Genomic DNA, 21340 nt, shown 5'->3' on the forward strand with positions numbered 1-21340 from the left:
TTCTTGCTTTGGCTATTTGTGTCATTGACATTAGATTATAAATTCCTTGAGGGCAGGGCCGAATCTTTATTTTTTTTCAGGTATTGCTTAAGCACTTCCTATGTGCAAAGTGCTGCAGTAAGCACTAGGGTAGATACAAGATAATCAGCTTGGACACATTCCACATACCACATGAAACTCACAGTCTTCATCCCAGTTGTACAGATGAGGTAACTGAGGCCAAGAGAAGTTAAGTAACTTGCCCAGGGTCACTCAGCACACAAATGGTGGAGCCGGGATTAGAACCCAGATCCTCTGACTCCCAGCTCCTTCCACTAGGTCTTCTCAATCAATCACTCAATTAGTGGTATTTATTGACTGCTTACTGTGTGCAGAAACTGTACTAATTGCTTGGGAAAGTACAATTCAACATTGTTGGTAGATGTGGTCCCTGCCCCCAGGGGGGTCTACAGGGGGAAATAGACATTAAAATAAATTATAGATAGGGGAAATCAAGTATAAGGCTATTACATGAACACTGTGGGATTGGGGTGAGAATCAAAGTGCTTAAGAGGTACAGTAGCCATGTGTGAACTGAACACAGAGGGATGGGTGCATAGAGGAAATGAGAGCTTAGTCAGGGAAGGACTCTTGGGGAAAGTGTGATTTAAAGAGGGTTTTGAAGATGGAGAAAGTTGTAGATTGTTGGCTATGAATTGGTGAGGATAGTTCCAGGACTGAGGGAGGATATGGGCAAGGGGTCAGTAGTGGGATAGATTAACTTGAGGTACAGACAGTAGGTTGGCATTAGAGGAGCAGAGAACACAGGTTAGGTTGTAATGGGAGATTCATTCATTCATTCATTCATTCATTCAATCTTATTTATTGAGTGCTTACTGTGTGCAGAGCACTGTACTAGGCGATTGGGAAGTACAAGTCGGCAACATATAGGGACAGTCCCTACCCAATAATGGGCTCACAGTCTAGAAGGGGGAGACAGACAACAAAACAAAACATATAGACAGGTGTCAAAACCATCAGAATAAATAGAATTATAGCTATATGCACATCATTAATAAAATAAAGTAAATATGTACAAGTAAAATGAATACAGTAATAAATATGTACAAATATATACAAGTGCTGTGGGGAGAGGAAGGAGGTAGGGCAGAGGGGGGCAGATGGGCGATGGGGAGGAGGGAATCAGTGAGGTAAGGTAAGAGGGAGGGAGCTGATTGACCATTGCCTTAAAACAGGAATTAGGGAGTTTCTGTTTGATATGGAGGTGGATAGGCAACAAATGGAGGTTTCCGAAGAGTGGGGAAATACGGAGTGAGTGGTTTTTCAGAAAATAATCTGAACAGCAGAGCTAAGTAAGGACTGGAGTGGGGAGATACGGGAGGCAGGGAGGCCAGTGAGGAGACTGATGCAGTAGTCAAGGTGGGATAGGATAAATGCTTGAATCAGCAAGGTCGCACTTTGGATGGAGAGGAAAGGATGTATTCTGGAAATCTTGTGAACTAACAGGATTCTGTGACAGGTCGAATAATAATGATGTCATTTGTTAAGCACTTACTATGTGCAAAGCACTGTTCTAAGCACTGGGGGGATATAAGGTGATCAGGTTGTCCCACGTGGGGCTCACGGTCTCATTCCCCATTTTACAGATGAGGTAACTGAGGCTCAGAGAAGTTAAGTGGCTTGCCTAAGGTCACACAGCAGACATGTGGTGGAGCCGGGATGTGTCGAGGTCGGGAGGCCGGGAGGTCGAATGTGCGGGATGAATGAGAGATAAGTCAAGGATAACACCAAAGTTATGGGCTTGTGAGATAGGGAAGATGGTGGTGCTATATATAATAATAATGATGGCATTTATTAAGCGCTTACTATGTGCAAAACACTGTTCTAAGCACTGGGGAGGTTACAAAGTGATCAGGTTGTCCCACGGGGGGCTCACAGTCTTAATCCCCCTGATTAAGTGGGGATTAGAGTATTGGAATGTCAAGGAAAGGATAGGATTTGGATGGAAGGATGACTTCTGTTTTGGACATTTTGAGTTTGACGGGTCAGTATTCTCTCCAGTACTGGCACATAGTGGGCACTAATAAATGACACTGATTTTCAGGCTGATAGGCATTTCTGGAACAAAAGTAAAATGATTCAGAGATTACAACTGAATTATTTAGTTCAGAGGTAGAAAGATAAGACTGTTAAGGTCTGGGTTTCATGAGACCGTACAGGTCATTAGGGAGTTAATGGTATCACTAGGGCCTAGACATGAAGTTGGGATTCAGTTTCTGTTCAGTTCTACTGTCTATAGTCATGCCAAAAGGAACAAATCCTCATTCTTCCCTTTATTACCTACCCTATTTCTCCCTCTCAAAGTGTGTTACACATAACCTGCCATATCAGTTAGTGCTGCCAGTGCAAACATTAGTATTATAATGGTATTTTTTAAGTGCTTACTATGTCAGGCACTTTTTACCCCTGTGACAGATACAAGATAATCAGGTCGGACACAGATCCGATCCCACATGGGGCTCACAGTCTGAGTAGCCTGAGTAGGGGGAAATCTAACAGCACTTTGAGACATATTTTACATCTTTCTAACCTGGAGTACCAGGAGAAGGAATTAAGTGCCAGGAATTTCACCAAAATAAATGTTCCCTTAGTATGAAGAAGCTTCACTGTCTATATACCAACCTAGTAGGAGTGCAGAATCGTGAAAGAGATATTTTGGTGGTTGGTCGTGTCATAGAGAAAATTACTTTCTTCTCTAATTTTTATTTTACGTGTTCTTTTTTTCCTCTACGTTCTTTTTCTGTTGTATTTCCTTTCCTTTTTCTTTATTCCCCTTTGTTTTTTCAAATTTTATCCATTCTTCTTGTTCTCCCTTCCCTTTTGCCCTCTATTCCCTTTTTCCTCTGCATATCTCCTTTTATTATGAACGAATTTTCACTGGTCAATTTTTTATAATATGAAATAATGAAAACATGTCCCCTCCTTTCTTCTCTTTCATTAGTCTAGTCTTCTTTTCTTTTTCTTGTTTTGTTTTTCATCTCCTCTTATAAAACCTTCTCCCTGCTTTGATTTGGGGAAGATTAAGATTTTAATTCCTCCGGAAAGAATTTATCTAGTTATTCTGGCTTGTTCATGGTAGTGGAGATAATCGAAATCCTCAGATGATCTTAAAACCCCATTTAGCCACTTGTTGCATCCTTTAATCCAGGAATCCTTTTACCAGGTTGCTACCAAAAAAAAAAAAAAAAAAAAGAAATCCACAAGCCTAAAATTGGTCTCCTTTTTATTTCCTCAGACCACTGTAGCTACAACAAAAAAAGGTCGTAGGAAGGGTTGTGAGGTGGCAGAAAAGGAAAAGCAAACTCCTCGGATGGTTTAGAAGCAGTATGGTGTCGTTGAAAGATCATGAGTTTTCATAATAATAATAATAATAATGGCATTTATTAAGCCCTTACTATGTGCAAAGCACTGTTCTAAGTGCTGGGGAGGTTACCAGGTGACCAGCTTGTCCCACGTGGGTCTCACAGTCTTAATCCCCATTTTCCAGATGAGGGAACTGAGGCCCAGAGAAGTGAAGTGACTTGCCCAAAGTCACCCAGCTGACAAGTGGCGGAGCCGGGATTTGAACCCACAACCTTTGACTCCAAAGCCCAGGCTCTTTCCACTGAGTCACGCTGCTTCTCTATGCTTCTTCATGCCAAGTAATAATAATAATATTAATAATAATAATAATAATAATGGTATTTGTTAAGCACATACTAGGTGTGAAGCACTGTTCTAAGTGCTGGGAGGAGGACACAAGGTGATCAGGTTGCCCCACATGGGGCTCACAGTCTTAATCACCATTTTACAGATGAGGTAACTGAGGCACAGAGAGGTTAAGTGACTTGCCCAAGGTCACACAGCTGACAGGTGGCTGAGGCAGGATTCGAACCTATGACCTCTGACTCCTAAGCCCGCACTCTTTCCACTGAGCCACGCTGCTTCTCGATAGAGCCTGCCTTGTGCCTATGTGTGATCTCGGGAAAGTCCATTAACTTCTCCTCATCTGTAAAATGGGGATTAAATACCTCTTCTCTCTCCCCTCTAGACTGGGAGCTCCATGTGGGTCAGGGACTCTATCTTGTCAGTTTATCCTGACTCTACCCCAGCACTTTTTTACAGTGTGTGGAACATAACGGTTAACAGATACCACAATTGTTATTGTCGTATTGTACCCTCGCAAGAGCTTAGTATGGTGCTCTGCACACAGTAAGTGCTCAATATGGACCATTGGTTGATTCCTCTTCAACCCCTGAATTATTGATTGTATTTAACTTTGCAGTGATTCCTGTACTGAATGCCCTCTCACTGGTCTGACTTCTTTTTGTAGGTGAAGCCTACATGCGTCTGAACAAACTGCCTGAAGCTGAACATTGGTATGTTGAATCTCTGCGATCAAAGACTGACCATATTCCAGCACATCTCACATACGGCAAGCTCCTAGCTCTGACAGTGAGTAACTGGCATTATTTTTACCAGGCATTAGGCATTAGAGCCAGAGAAGGGGAAAATAAAGTGGTACCTTGGGACATCTTTATCCTTGAAGAAGCTTAACAGAAGTGCGATAAACCGAGAGTTCTAATTAGTGCTTAATTAGGTGGTGATTGAACCATAATAGCAGCATTTACATAAAGATTGTGTTCTAAAGGCAGAACATTAAACTGACTTATTTAAATTCTCTAGGGTGGGCTCATTCATCATGAATGAGTCAAGGTTAGGGTCGTAAATTACCTTTTGTTGGCATCTTAAATCAAAGTTCAGACATTAGAATTGGTTGACCTTTAAGTTGTGGCACAACTAAAGGATTATTCGGTAAGAATTTATGCTCTGATTTTTTTTCTTTAAAAAACACAATCCAAGATGATAACTTTTAAAAACTTTCAAAACTGGGGTTTGTAATTCAGTCATTCATCAGTATTTACCTGATATTCCTCTAGACTGTCTGTACGCTCATTGTAGACAGGGAATATGTCTGCTTATTGTTATTGTCTGCTTATTGCACATTGTTAATAATGTGCATATAGCCATAATTCTATTTGTTCTGACGACTTTGACACCTGTCTACATGTTTTGTTTTGTTGTCTGTCTCCCTCTTCTAGACTGTGAGCCTGCTGTTGGGTAGGGACTGTCTCTATATGTTGCCGACTTGTACTATCCAAGCGCTTAGGACAGTGCTCTGCACACAGTAAGTGCTCAATAGGTACGATTGAATGAACTAGACTGTGAGCTCATTGTGGGCAGGGAATGTCATTGTTTATTGTTGTCACCCTCTCCATCCCCCTCATCTTACCTCCTTCCCTTCCCCTCAGCACCTGTATATATGTATATATGTTTGTACATGTTTCTCTATTTATTTATTTATTTATTTTACTTGTACATATCTATTCTATTTATTTTATTTTGTTAGTATGTTTGGTTTTGTTCTCTGTCTCCCCCTTTTAGACTGTGAGCCCACTGTTGGGTAGGGACTGTCTCTATATGTTGCCAACTTGTACTTCCCAAGCGCTTAGTACAGTGCTTTGCACACAGTAAGCGCTCAATAAATATGATTGATTGATTGATTGATTGATTATAGTGAACTCTTCTAAGCACTTAGTACAGTGCTATGCATACAGTAAGCACTCAGTAAATACTATTGAATGAATGAGTGAATCGTACCATACTGAACACCAAAGTGGTTTACAGAGGGAGTAGAAGTTTTGTAGAGTGTGACCTATATTAAACCAATCAAATCTTGCCAACCACAGCTTTTAGAGTTCCTTTTCCCTGGGATATTGGGATAGGGCCCGCCCAGACAAAGATAACCAACCTAATTAACTGGTACCTACCCCAGCGCTTAGAACAGTGACTGATGCCTAATAAGCCCTTTTTTTGGTATTTGTTAAGCATATACTGTGTTCCAGGTACTGTACTAAGCACTGGCGTATATACAAGCTAATCAGGTGGGATACCATCCATGCCCTACATGAGGCTCACTGTCTTCATCCCCATTTGACAGGTGAAATAACTGAGGCACCAAGAAGTGAACTAATTTGCCCTAGGTCACACAGCAAAGTGGCAGATTAGACCCAGATCCTCTGAATCCCAGACTTTTGCTCTTGTACCTACCCCAGTGCTTGTTAAGCGCTTACTATGTGCGAAGCACTGTTCTAAGCACTCGGGGGGATACAAGGTGATCAGGTTGTCCCACGTGGGGCTCACAGTCTTAATTCCCATTTTCCAGATGAGGTAACTGAGGCACAGAGAAGTTAAGTGGCTTGCTCAAGGTCACACAGCTAAGTGGCAGATTGAGTGCTTAAGAAATGTCACAATTCTTGTTCTCATTATTATTACTGATGGTGTTCAGAGCACTATAGAATTAGTAGGCATGATGTCTTCCCTCATAAAAGTTAAAACCTACCTGGGGAGACAGGCATTAAAATAAATTACAGACAGGAAGAGATAATAGAGTACTCTTGTCTTATGCTGTTGAGTCGTTTCTGACCCATAGCAACACCACTGATGCATCTCTGCCAGAACGCCTCACTCTCCATCTGCAGTCATTCCAATAGTGTATCCAGAGAGTTTTCTTGGTAAAAATATAAAAGTGGTTTACCATTGCCGCCTTCCGTGCAGTAAACTGTAGTCTCCGCCCTCGACTCTCTCCCATGTCTCCGCTGCCTCTCTGCTGCCCAGCATGGGTGAGTTTTAACTTGTAGCAGATTGCCTTCCACTCGTTAGCCACTGCCCAACCTAGAAATGGAATGGATGGGCCTCTGCTTGACTCTCCCTCACGTAGCCGAGACTGGTAGAGAACTGGAAACTCTCCAGGTGCGACCCTGAGAGGGGAATAGAGTACTCAGTCAGCCAGTAATATTTTTTGAGGACATACCGTATGAGGAGTCTTAGAGTAAGTGCTAAGAAGGGGAGTACAGTTGAATAAGTAGACATGATCTCTGCCCTCAGAGGTATTCACAACATGGCAGGGGAGAAAGGCTCTAAAATACATTATAAGTAGAAGGAAACAATAGAGTATAAAGATATGCAGTGGTCTGCAGATGCGAAGAAGGAGGAAATTACCTATAATTGCTTGATGACCTTTAAGTTGTGGCACAACTAAAGAATTATTTAGTAAGGATTTATGCTCTGATTTTTTTCTTTAAAAAACACAGTCCAAGGTGATAAGAACTTTTAAAAACTTTCAAAACTGGGGTTTGTAATTCAGTCATTCATCAGTATTTACCTGATATTCCTCCAGACTGTACGCTTGTTGTGGGCATACAAAGGGTGTGAGTGAGCCAGAGGTTGGTGATGGGAAAGGTTAGAAGCAGCTTGGCCTAGTGCTGAAAGCACAGAGGACCTGGGTTCTAATCCTGCCTCTGGTACTTGCCTGCTCTGTGACCTTGGGCAAGTCATTTAAATTCTCTGTGCCTCAGTTACATCATCTGAAGAATGAAGATTAAGACGATGAGCCTTATGTGGGACAGGGACTGTGCCTAATCTAATTATCTTGTATTTACCCCAAGGCTTGTTACAGTTTCTGGCATGTAGGAAGCACTTAGCAAATACTGTTAAAAAAGGATGGGATGTAGACATAATGTACTCTTGAAGTACAGTGAAGAGTAACAAAGCATGCAAACTGAGGTGTAATGTTAGCGGAGTGGACCCACTGTTGGGTAGGGACTGTCTCTATATGTTGCCAATTTGTACTTCCCAAGCGCTTAATACAGTGCTCTGCACATAGTAAGCGCTCAATAAATATGATTGATTGATTGATTGACAACCACTGGAGATTTTTGAGGAGTGGGGAGAAAGGAGCAGAATGAGGTTTTAGAAAAAATGATCTGGGCCACTGAGTGAATATGGGCTAGAGAGGAGAAGAGTCTGGAGGAAGTGAAGTCAGTGAGGAGGCTGATACAGTACTCACATTGGGATGTGACAAATTCATGAAACAGTGTGGTGACAGTTTGGACAAACAGGTAAGTGTGGATTCTAAAAATCAATTAATCAGTCATTTATTGAGCACTTACTATGTGCAGAGCACTGTACTAAGCACTTGATGTTGTGGAGGATGAATGATAGGATTTGCCAATGAAATATATAAGATGTTATAAGTGCAATGGGCTTTGTTCTCTGCTGTACCTCGATCTCATCTATCTTGCCACTGACCCATTGCCGCCATCCTCCCTCTGACGTAGAACTCGCTCCCAATCTATATACAGCAGACCACCCACTCCCTCGACCTCAAAAACCTTAGTCAAATCACAGCTCTTCCAAAGATTCTTCCCTGATTAAGCCGTCTTTTCCCCCTTCAGCACTACCTTAGCATATAGATGGTTGAGCACTCAATCACAGACTTGGGGAGAACCTTAAGAGCGCCCAACAATCCTTGGGTAATCTTCCACCATTGGAAATGAGGCCCTGTGAAGAATAGGTAACAAGCAACATGAAAAGAAGCGTGGCCTAGTGGAAAGAACATGGACCTGAATTCTAATCCCTGATCTCCCACTTGTTTGCCACATGACCTTGAGCAAGTCACTTAATTTCTTTGTTCCTCAGTTACCTCATCTGTAAAAAAGGGGATTGACTATGTGCCCCATGTGAGACATGGACTGTGGTCCAACCTTGTATCTACCCCAGTACTTATGACAGTGCCTGGCACATAGTGAGCTCTTAACAAATACCATTAAAAAAAAAAACACCCAACTTGTTCAGATGGGGCATTCAGTCTAAAATTTAACAGTTACCACTGCAGTTAGGACCCTGAAGAATGAATGGCAAAGGTCACATCGAAGATGCTATACTTGCTGAGAACTACGGTAAGGAGATGTACAGCACAAGCTCTGCCTCCTTATGTGACTGATATATTGAGAAAATGCAACCAGATTTCAGTTTCCTTCTTCAGTTCCCTTCTTCAAGAGGAAAGCAAAGAATGTTGACCATAGCCTCATTTCTTTCCATAGTTGGGAAAATCCCAAGCTGGCTCTTAAAGAGTTTTAACCATCCCTTTAAGATTGTGAGCCCTATGTGGGAAAGGGACTGTGTCCAATCTGATTATGTTGTGTATCTACCCCAGTGCTTGACACAGAATAAGCACTTAATAACATCATTATTATGCACAACAAAAATCCTAGTGTGGTTTTAGACTACAGCAGGGCCTAATCAGGCGTGATCTTTACCGCATATCATGTGCAAGTGATATACAAGTAACAATTTGAAAACCTACATCTGTTTTTCTGTAAAGTTTTTCAAAGCTCTATGGTTATATGTGCTGATAAGGACCCTACTTCAGCCTTGAATGGAAGATGTCTGATCTTTTTTCCATATCCAACAGAGTAGACTAGGGTATCAGAATATAATCCCAATCCCCAGGGAAACTCTCTCAACGCAGCAGGCTAAAACAGTATCAGAAACTTAAAATCGGTCATGCAGGATCCTTCTGCCAGACGAAAAATATCCACAGGTAAGAAGACCTAAGTTTGATTTTGAAACTTTTTCAGAATCAGCAAACACTTTGAATTGACATCCTGAGAAAGGCTGAGGTTGTCAGCCTCTATTTCCAAATCTCCAGTAACACGAAGTGGAATGCATGCACTGAATTCCAGTAAGCGATGCAAGAAATAATAAAGATGTGTAAATGGCATCAGGAAATGTTCAAATAGTAATTGCGGCATCCCTCATTCACTCTGGCTGTGAGTCCTGGATTTACCAAAGACACTTCTTCAGCTTTTAGAACGGTTCTCCCAGTGGCCTTTATGGGCCATCAAGTAGCCAAACAGGATCATGACCAATGAAGTCAACACAGTCAGTACACGAGCAGCGAAACAAAGGTCATCTTTACTTGGTAAACAAGGGAGAAAAATGGACAGCAGGATACTTAAAACCGAATACACATTTTAAAGATACAATGAAGGAAAAGCTCAAAGGAAATCCGGTGTTCATTTGAGCAAAAACGGGATTCATATACTCAGTTATTTCTTAATACATGTTTTTGCTATCTGGGGCAGCATTCTGTTAAGCAATTAAGGAAGAATAATGTTCTGATAGCGCACGTCTGTCTGTATAGAATGTAGTGCCATGTTGGAAGCAAACCTGCCTCTGCAGGCACAGTGTCTGTCAGTCTAAACTCGTGAACTATGAAGCAAACATTTTCTAATGAGGGTGTCATTGAGAAAGTTACCTTTGAACTATAGGAGAACTCCTTATACACAAATAAGCAGATAAATAAAAATGATATCAGGATCCTGGTAAGCATGAAAGATAACCAGGGTCGAAGGATTGTATATATGTATATATGTTTGTACATATTTATTGCTCTATTTATTTATTTATTTATTTTACTTGTACATATCTATTCTATTTATTTTATTTTGTTAGTATGTTTGGTTTTGTCTCCCCCTTTTAGACTGTGAGCCCACTGTTGGGTGGGGACTGTCTCTATGTGTTGCCAATTTGTACTTCCCAAGCGCTTAGTACAGTGCTCTGCACACAGTAAGCGCTCATAAATACAATTGATGATGATGATGATGATTGTCATAATGTGTTGGCTTATATTAGCCATACTTATGCACTCTGATAAATCTCACCATCATCAAAGTCATCTTCAAAGCCTGAGGGACAGCTGAATGCAGGATGATGCCATTTACCAGTTAACTAGATTTTTATATGTCATTTACTTCTGTGGATTCACATTTCTTAAAAAGATGAAAGTTTATCCAGAATGTTGAAAAGTAATTACATCATTTTTTTGCAAAAATTTGATCATGAATAATTTTTGAAAACCCAAAGTATGAACAAATGATTGAACTATAGATTTGTCAAATCCCCTTAGTTTTCTAAATAGGTAATATTTTTCCATTCCATGCCAAAGTGAAACTTGGAACACCAACTCTATTCCTTTGGTGGGAGGATATTTTATAAGCCTTGGTAGTTTTAGTTTACTGGAACATATGGAAGAAAGGAAGGACTCTATGTACTACAATCCAAATTTTATTTTTCCCCCCACCACTAGTTACAGCTCTTTTTACAGTTTTGGAATTGCTGATTAGCTGGAATATAAACCCCATTATGGGATGGTTTAGAATTGCAGTTCAGCAATCCCATGACCGTCTTTAACAGATTTCTTCCTAAATGATGAGAACTGGCAAATTGCCTGGTCCCAAAGGATTGTCTTACACAGATTTTAGATAAACTGTTCATTTAAAATGGAATTGAAAAAGTGAAAATGCCACTCGTTTTGATCTCCAAAGACAATATAAAATGTAAGTGAGATGATGGCTAATCTCAGCAGGAATCAAATCTGAATACACATAAAGACTTAAATTGTTTTTTTTTTTTTGCTTTTCAGAGTTTTACAACAGGGCTGACTTTTGTGACATGCGAGGAAAATGTGTGTAGGTGATTTTATTCCTGCTACACTGATGATTCAAAAATGACCTCAGTCACTAGTAATGTTCCTATATGACCATTCACCAGAAATAAATTTACTTTTGAACAGAACCGAATGGGCAAGAATATCTCTTTTTGTGGTGTATTTAGCCTAGTGATAATTATAGAGAGGATATAATCATCTTTGAGCAGATTTCCAGGTTTAGGAAAATGTGGGAAAATTCATTTGTTATGAAGTTAATATTTTTAATTCAGACATAACACATACTTTCTTTTCCAAGCAACCAATTTTATCTGCTGGTTAGCCCCACATTGTCTAATTTGAAACTTATATAAAAAATTCAAACAACTTCCAAAATACAGTTGCTAAATAATCTGGACTGTAAATTCCTTTTAGGCAAGGAGCAAGTCTTGCGTAGTACTCTCCCAAGCACTTTACTATAGAGTATTTGCACACAGTAAGTGCTCAATAAATACCATTGATTGTTTCATTGATTGATAAAGTATGTTTCGAGGAACTGAAGTACAAATAATTGGCTAGTGCAGATACAGCCAGATTATTTGGTCTACTGGTATACCACTTAAAGGAAATTCCATTTTACCGAGTAACATCTCCCTAATGATCCGACTTAATGGGGAGATAAAAGATTTTTATGCAAAATTATTAGATTTGAAGTACATTTTGAGCTGCCTGACCTTTATTTAATTCAATTACCCCAGAGCAATTTTCATTTCAGCCATTATCAGTCAAGATAATAGAACTTCTGTGCAATATTGATCTTAGATACATTACCTTTTGGTATCATTATAACTCTAGTAAGAATACCATTTAGTTCCCTAAGAAAACTTGATACCCCAAGGTGGCTTGGATAATGTATCCCTTATCAATGTTTGACCTGCCTGAGCTACAGCTAAACCATAAAGAACCTTCATAATTAATGTCCATTTAAAATGTTTTCTTGTGAATTGTGTTTACTAAACTTTTGCTAATATTCGTTTCTCTAAATGTGTTTCCCGTGGCCAAGAAATTAAAACAAGGCAAATATTTAGAAAGAAAAAATAACTTAACCTATCCTTACTAAAGGATGTTGGTTAATTTTATAATTTCCTTATGCTCTGTATGTGTTTACGCTCTGCAGTATTTTCATGCCAAAAGTGTGTGTTTTGGTGTGTGCAGTGTACATTCTTTTACTTATTTTTTCCCCCTTACTGTAGTCAGTTTATATAATCCAAATGTTTCACCTCTCGCTTTGTGAACAAGTAAAATTATTGCTAGCATAAATTGCTGTGAAGTGTTCGGCTTAGATGTTAGCCGATGGAACAGGAAAAGGATGGAAAAGGAATAGTTTAAAAACCCTGAAGATGATCCTTGATAGAAGAAACTTTTTTTTTTCCTGTGGCACATTAAGAGAAGCATTCATCCAAGCTACTGGTCTAGCCAGAATTAAATGTATTTTATAAAAGTCTGGTTGTGGGAAATTATGGTAAAATTTACAATTTGATTTTATTTCTGAACTCAGATGGCCGCATTGCAGGCTAATTTAGACAAATTATTTTCTTGGAAAATAGTAATGATCTCTGTTGAGGCTTCCTGATATAAAAACAGTACAGGCCATTTTGAAAGTAAGATCAGCCTGCATTTGTTTCTTCCTTTTCAGTGGGAACTGCTTCTCAGACCCATGCTTAGCATGCTAAGATTTGTAAATTTGTTGCAGTTGAAGTAGGATCTCTGCTCTAATTCTGAAGCTTAAGACACTTCCTGTTCGGTTAATGTAGGAACATTTAAATCAGAATTCAGGAGTCCTTTGCTATCAAATAGCATATATTATATGCATTTCAGTAGTAGAACAGCAGTAAAATGGGACTACAGGAAGCAGGTTTTATTATATTCTTCATTCTTGTTTTTCTTTTCAATATCGAATTCTCAGCTTTATAAAACAAAGCTACTTATCTACAGCCAATTTACAATGTAGCAGTGCAGAGTGGTTCATTCATTCATTCATTCATTCAATCATATTTATTGAGTGCATACTGTGTGCAGAGCACTATACTGAGTGCTTGGGAGTGGTTACTATTGCATACTCACTTTTTTGCCCAATACGTAGTGGCCTGCTCCATTTCCCCCTTATTTTTCCTAGGTCTACATCCTGATATCCAGAAACATTCTTGTAACTGCATTACTACATGTAATTTGCACCAGGAATCACTCTTGTGAATTAATCTACAGTCTCTAAAATGTTCGGTAGCATATAAACAGAACTCCTCATCTTCCCTGTCCTCCCCCTTGACTTTCCCATCCCTGTAGACAGAACATCCATTCTCCGCCTCACAAGCTTGTAACTTTGGCAAGAAGCAGCGTGGCTCTGTGGAAAGAGCCCGGGCTTGGGAGTCAGAGGTCATGGGTTCAAATCCTGGCTCTGCCACTTGTCAGCTGTGTGACTTTGGGCAAGTCACTTCACTTCTCTGTGCCCCAGTTACCTCGTCTGTCAAATGGGGATTAAGATTGTGAGCCCCCCGTGGGACAACCTGATCACCTTGTAACTTCCGCAGCGCTTAGAACACTGCTTTGCACATAGTAAGCACTTAATAAATGCCATCAGTATTATTATCCTTGATTTAACCCTCTCATTCAGCCCACAAATTCGGTCTGTCCCCAAATCCTGTTGATTCTACCTTCACAACGTCACTAAAATCACCTTTCTTCTCCATCCAATTCAATCAGTCAGTTGTATTTATTGAGCGTTTACTGTGTGTAGAGCACTCTACTAAGCGCTTAGAACAGTGCTAAGCACTTAGTACAGTGCTCTGCACACAGTAAGTACTTAATAAATATGATTGAATGCATGAAAGCACCTGGGAGAGTACAATAAAACGAAGGTGGTAGAAAAGTTTCCCGCCCCCCAGGAGCTTCCAGTCTAGAGAAATTTATATCAATAAATAAATTACGGTTATGTATATAAAGTCCTTTGAGGCTGAGGGTGGGGTGAATAAAGAGTGCAGATACAAGTAGTGCAGGAGTGACTTGGAAGGAGTGGGAGAAGAGGAAATGAGGGCTTAGTCAGGGAAGGCCTGCTACCGTGTTGATCCAAGCACTTAGCCTATCCCTCCTTGCTGACCCCAGGCATCCTGTCTCTCCCCACTCTAGTCCATATTTCATTCTGCTGCCTGGATCATTTTTCTAATAAAACATTCAATCCATTTCTCCACACTCCTCAAGAACCTCCATCCACTTCCCCATCAAACAGAAGCTCCTACCAGTGGCTTTAAAGCAGTCAATCACCTTTCCCCCTTCTATCTTAACTATTACAACCCAGTACGCTTCTTTGCTCCTCGACACCAACCTACTACTCACTGTATCTTGATCCCATATATCTCGCTGCCAACCCCTTGCCCACATAATAATAAGAATAATGGCGTTTATTATGCGTTCACTATGTGCAAAGCACTGTTCAAAGCACTGGGGGGGATACAAGGTGATCAGTTTGTCCCATGTGGGGCTCACAGTCTTAATCCCCATTTTCCAGATGGGGTAACTGGGGCCCAGAGAAGTTAAGTGACTTGCCCAAAGTCACACAGCTGACAAGTGGCGGAGCCGGGATTTGAATCCACAACCTCTGATTCCAAAGCATGGGCTCTTTCCACTGAGCCACTGCTGCACATCTTGCTTCTGGGCTGGAACTCCCTCTCCTTTCATATCCAACAGATGATCAGTCTCTCCACCTTCAAAGTCGTATTAAAATCTCATCATCTCCAAGAGACCTGCCTCGGCTAACTTCTTGTTTCCCCTACTCCCAAGTGCTAGTACAGTGTTCTGCACACAATAAACACTCAATAAATATGATTGAGTGAGTGATAAACCTTTCCTTCTATAAGTTTCATTCTACTTTTGCTGCTGGAAAATAGACCGAAAAGCCTATAAGAAGCATTCCCTCCATTAGAGTCTGGAACTCTTAAAATTAAAGTAGAGTAAATTCTGCTAAGTTTGATAGTTGGGTCCTTGAAGAACTTAATGTTATGGAGATATCACAGAATAGAGGTAAATGACGGATGGCATTCACTCCAGTCATAAAAACTTTGACACTGAGAACGTGGGCAAAGAATTGCACTATAATGCTAGTGGTTTGTGTAACACCTTGTATTCTCTTGTCCCTAATAGTCATGTTCGTAATAGGGTATTAAGTACCATGATGAAGTAAATGGTGCAATACACTGTGAAGTGCACATAAAATCAGATGCACAAAAATCCATTTATGTCCGAAAGGACTACAGCATAGTGCTAACGTTATGACCTAGCCCTGTGGCACTTGCCATAGTAATCCCTTTGGTAGTCACTGTGGGCTATACTGTCAATATTCGCCAACTACTTTTAGGACCCATTGGCTAAGATATCACAGTGGCTCTTCAGTCATAATCTTCATCCCTTATGGCACATCTCAGTAGCATTTCCTTACATCTGGCTCTTTCATCTCCACTCCACTCCAGCACACTAGAATGGAGGGCAATTCAGAGGATGCTAGAATATTCATCTTTTGATCACTGTCCTGAGTATGTCATACCACTTCTTTCTTCACAGAGGATTATGTTCTGTGAAGATAGACATATGTTCTGCAGAGAACATTTCCTAATTCTTCATTAGCTTTAAATCCAAATCACATCATGAAAACATCTGGTATACGACCATGTCATTTACATGGCCATTTTAATTGTTCTTCCTTGAAAGAAATCTTAGTGTTTATCCCTCACTTTTCAAGAACTGTCATATAACTGACTTCAGAGGCACTCCCCAAGAAAATTTGTCCTCGTGCCCTTCGTGTTTCTTTCACTACCCACTACAAATACACGTTTAATGTTTTTCCTGATTAAGTGGATCTTTGATGTCAAATTATGACCTGCCTTGTATTGTTCAAATATACATTTTGCTTTTATTCAGTTTGGTGCAATCAGTCAGTCAATCAGTGGTATTTATTGATTGCTTACTGTGTGCAGAGCACTGTATTAAGCACTTGAGAGAGTATAATACAAGAAACACGATTCCTAGCCACAGGGATTTTACAGTCTGCAGAGTAGGTGCTTAAGCTTGTAAAACTAATTACTTTAAGGAGCATAAATACCTATTTATGCTAATTACTGTGCCCAAATGACTCTCTATAATAGGAATGTGCTAAATACTGAAACCAAAAAACCCTATAAGGATACTGAAATCAGAGAAGAAAGAAAATGTGCATTATAAAATAATTTGGGTTAAACAGAGCAATGACTGGAAAACAGCCAGTAATCTTTAAACTTCTGGTACCGTGGGCCTCTTTCTCCAAATAGATCCTGTAAAATATTTAGTGGTAAATTTGAGTCACCCTCTGATCATCGCATTCTGCTGGAGAGACACGGGTGAAAGTGACATCCATGTTTACCTAGTCAGTCAACTGGTAGAACATTGGGTAAAAGCCAGAGCACCTGAGCTCTTGCCCTGTGTAGGTAATTTATTTCTTCCTCACAAAGGAAAGCATAATTCTCGTTAAAGGTTTTAAAATTGCAGGACTCCCATTTCGAAGGTATAATTGAGGCTCTTTGTCAAAAGTGACAGGACCAGGTGCAGCCTTGAACATATACTGTAATTCAGTTTGCCCTGTTCAAGTAATACTTCTAGTGGAAGACAGCGACACAAAGAAATTAAACATCAAATAAGGCTCTGGTTCTACATTAAACCTGAAGGATGCCCACTCTTCTATAAGCTATTTATTGTAATGCCCTATAAAATATTGGAAAGTATGGTAGAGTCAGCTGTAATGGTCAATCAGGGGAATTTTTACATTGCCCTTTTACTTCATAAATAATGTATAATCATTTAGCTAGTTATATATTTTGCCTGAGAGGCTCATCAGCAGTTAGTATTGTAAGGCAGTGCTGGCATAGATTGGTAATATCACAATGAACCTAGGATGGCATTTATGCCCACTTGAAGAATGGCAGTAGAAGACAAATACTTTTTTTTTTTGATGGTATCTGTTAAGTGCTTACTATGTGCCAGGCACATTTTTAAGCATATGGGGTAGGTACTAGATAATCAGGTTGAACACAATCCATGCCCCACATTCGTTCTTTCATTCAGTTGTATTTGTTGAGTGTTTACTGTGAGCAGAGTACTCTACTAAGCGCTTATGAGGCTGACAATCCTAATCCCTGTTTTACAGATGAGATAGCTGAAGCACAGAGACATGAAGTGACTTGCTCAAATTGGTAAAAGGAGTATTTTTGGAGAGACTATTAGTTCTTGTTACGCTGAGTTGCAGATGATGCAGAAGCATACAGCTGGTAACGGAGAGAGAGTCTAGAACTTTTTGTAAATGAAATCATGGGTGTAGGAGAAGATGAGTCAGTCAAAGCCCTGTGACACTGAAGTGGAACTGCTCCAGAAATCAAAAAAGCACTGATTAAGTTGTTATAAAAGAGGAAACTCAAGGCCCTCTAATAACTACGCATTTTCCTTCTGTTATACAGAAGGTTCTGTCCCATCTTCATTATTTTTTGTATATGTTTGCTTTCTTCACCTGCTATACTTTAGCTCATCCCCTTTGCTTTCAGAAGTAATTTTCTTATGATAACCTTTTCCTCGACTCTGCCGACTCCAACCCACTGTTCATGCTCTTCCCCCAGCCTAAAATTTCTTTGCACTTAAAATCTACCAGACATCATCCTTCACCATTGTTAAAACCATATTTAAACCCATCTCTTCCAGCACTTGTAACCATTGATTATGCCATCCATTGCCCCTACACATATGACATTTGATGTTCATTATTCATGTATTTATTTTCCATATTCTTGCTGTTACCCATTACATGTTCACCTTTTGTGAATATTTCGGTCTGGTTCTCAACCTGGAGTGGTGTAATCAATCAGACAAAGAACATAGATTCTAATCCCAGCCCGGCACTTGTCTGATGGAAGACCTTAACTTCTCTGTGCCTCAGTTTCCCAGCGCTTAGAACAGTGCTTTGCACATAGTAAGCGCTTAACAAATACCAACATTATTATTATTATTATTATTATTATTATTATTATTATTATTATCTGTCAAATGGGGATTCAGTACTTGTTTTACTTTCTACGTAGAGGTGAGACTCATATGTGACAGAGACTGTGTTCATCCTGATTACTGTGTATCTACTCCAGTGTTTACTACTCTGCTTGGCCCATAGTGAGGTCTTACTATTGAGAAGCAGCATGGCTTATTGGATAGACCATGGGCTTGGAAGGACTTGGGTTCTAATCCTGACTTTGCCACTTGTCTGCTCTGTGGCCTTGGACAAGTCACTTAACTTCTCTGTGCTTCAGTTACCTCATCTGTAAAAGAGACTAAAACCATGAGGCCCATATGGGATAGGACTTTGTACAACCTGATAAACTTGTATCCACTCCAGCACTTAGTACAGTGCCGGGCACATAGTAAGCTCTTAACAGATACCATAAATAAGCGCTTAAAAAATACCACCCTTAGCCGTGGCTCAGTGGAAAGAGTACGGGCTTTGGAGTCATAGGTCATGGGTTTGAATTCCGGCTCCACCACATGTCTGCTGTGTGACATTGGGCAAGTTACTTAACTTCTCTGAGCCTCAGTGACCTCATCTGTAAAATGGGGATGAAGACTGTGAGCCCCACGTGGGACAACCTGATCACCTTGTATCCCCCCAGCGCTTAGAACAGTGGTTTGCACATAGTAAGCACTTAACAAATGCCATCATCATCATTAGTAGTAGTAGTAGTAGTAGTATTTGGAAGAGAGTACCAAAATTAAGGAATCTGAAGGGATTTGGAGTGGCTTTGGGGTTTTATAGTAATGAATAGCATAGGGTCATGGTACCAGTGGAAGGTTCGAACTTGTAAGGAAGGTAGAACCATATCAAAAATGGCAGAGAAAAGGTGAGACAGTGGAGTGGCCTAGGTTGAAGGTGAAAGGTGAGGAGGACCTATGGGCAAGCCGAGCAAGGATCTCATAGTGAAGGAAGATATGGGGAGAGGAAAAGGAGAATCGAAAATCTCATGACTCGGCTTTGGTGTACAAACAACTTGTTTGAAAGAGTGTTTTGAATTTTAAACCTTCTGGAGGGTGGAAACTCAAAAACTCATAAGCACATGAAAAGATAGATTTTGATTCGAAATTACAAGTGAAAGCATACATCGAATGAAAAGTGAATGAAATGTCCATTTTTCACTTTGAACATAATATAATATGAGCTTCTAGTCACTTTCTTAACTGATAGCCAGTGTTTTGGGTGGTAATTACAGGAGTATGTGAAATAAAAGCCAAATTTACTTCAGAGGAAACTGCAGAACTCAACAAAAAACACATGTGGAGATAATACATTTATATTCTCCTGACAGAGATAATGAAACACTGGTATCGCTACTGTTTCACTTCATCAAAAGTGATCAAAAGTATTTTATGATGTTTAAAAATAAAATTAGCCCAAGTGGATATTAATGTATGTGAATTTTACCAGAAATATCCTTGGTATATGACAATCATGTAATTTTGGTGTGTTAGACATGAATATGCAATATTTTCCATACGAAGTAAATAGGCTACGGTTTGTACATTAAAATGGAATCATTTAGAAAAACAGCACAGTTTTTCTTTTCAGTACTTTTCTCCTGTCATCTTTTTCCCTGCTCTTAAGGTCAGGCATATCAAATTTATTCTTGTGGATGGACCATATTTTCTGACATATATTTATATAAAGGACTCACATTTAAGAATCTTCAAATTAGTGATATTCTTACAGAAGTAGCAGTCTATTATAATCATTAGGGAAGCAATGCTGCCTAATGGAAATAGCACAAGTCACTTAATTTCTCTAGATCTCAGTTTCTTAATCTGTAAAATCTCATCTATCGCACCTCCGACCTCTCGCCTACCTCCCTTCTCTGGCACGGAATGCCCTCCCTCCTCATATCCGACAGACTCAGAGTCACTACTCTTCCCCCTTCGAAGCCTTATTGAGCGACTGTGGCTCAGTGGAAAGGGCATGGGCTTGGAGTCAGAGGTCATGGGTTCTAATCCCGGCTCCACCACTTGTCAGCTGTGTGACTCTGGGCAAGTCACTTAACTTCTCTGTGCCTCAGTTACCTCATCTGGAAAATGGGGATTAAGACTGTGAGCCCCACGTTGGACACACTGATCACCTTGTATCCTTCCCAGCACTTAGAACAGTGCTTTGCACATAGTAAGCGCTTAACAAATGCCATCATTATTATCATTATTATTATTTATTATTGAAGGCACATCTCCTCCAAGAGGCCTTTCCTGAGTAACCCCTCCTTTCCTCTTCTCTCACTCCCTTCTGTGTTGCCCTGACTTAGTCCCTTTATTCATCCCCCTTCCCAGCCCCAAGCATTTATGTAAAATATCTATAATATGTTCAATTTATATGAATATCTGTCTCCCCCTCTAGACTGTAAGCTAGAACAGTGCTTTTCACATAGTAAGCGCTTAATAAATGCCATCATTATAAGCTCCTTATGGCCAGGGAATGTGTCTGTTTATTGTCATATGGTATGCTCTCAAGTGCTTAGTACAGTGCTCTGCACACAATAAGCCCTCAGTAAAAACAATTACTTGGCATATAGTAAGCACTTAACAAATACCACAATTAAAAATAGATGTCCACCCTATGGGAGCTGTGGGACAGTAGCCCCCAAAGACTTGTTACAGTGGGGCCAATGCCATTAACATTGCCATCCTAGCTTGTCAGGCACGTCGGAGAACGTAACTAGCCCATCTCATCCCAACCTGCAGTTTGAACAAAATTGAACAAAATTAGAGGAAGAGCCCCAGTGATGACTCCAGATTTTGGCCTCTGTCAGTGAGGGATGGAATCCTTGAAGGTACCGTGAGGGTTGGGATCTTCACAGTGCTAATGGAGCCTAGGACCTT

At 40.1% G+C, this 21340-nt stretch overlaps 1 protein-coding gene and 1 non-coding gene across 3 annotated transcripts in view; one reads left to right on the forward strand and one right to left on the reverse strand.

Annotated features, from left to right (window-relative positions):
* The window catches only part of TMTC2 (transmembrane O-mannosyltransferase targeting cadherins 2), a 372172-nt gene that overhangs the window by 259216 nt on the left and 91616 nt on the right, over window positions 1-21340 (forward strand). The window contains exons 8-9 of one of the 2 annotated variants that reach the window (XM_038756320.1): window positions 4373-4494; window positions 11369-11484. In XM_038756320.1, the coding sequence (XP_038612248.1) occupies window positions 4373-4494; window positions 11369-11422 (176 nt within the window). In that variant the 3' untranslated portion in view covers window positions 11423-11484. Of the gene's footprint in view, window positions 1-4372; window positions 4495-11368; window positions 11485-21340 lie in introns of those variants that run through there. The other variant, XM_038756319.1, reaches the window with a different exon arrangement.
* LOC119937342 lies at window positions 6733-6870 on the reverse strand. The gene has a single exon (XR_005454018.1). It is a non-coding gene; the product is annotated as a small nucleolar RNA SNORA7 (small nucleolar RNA).

Source organism: Tachyglossus aculeatus, chromosome 14, assembly GCF_015852505.1.
Source record: "Tachyglossus aculeatus isolate mTacAcu1 chromosome 14, mTacAcu1.pri, whole genome shotgun sequence".
Taxonomy (NCBI): domain Eukaryota; kingdom Metazoa; phylum Chordata; class Mammalia; order Monotremata; family Tachyglossidae; genus Tachyglossus; species Tachyglossus aculeatus.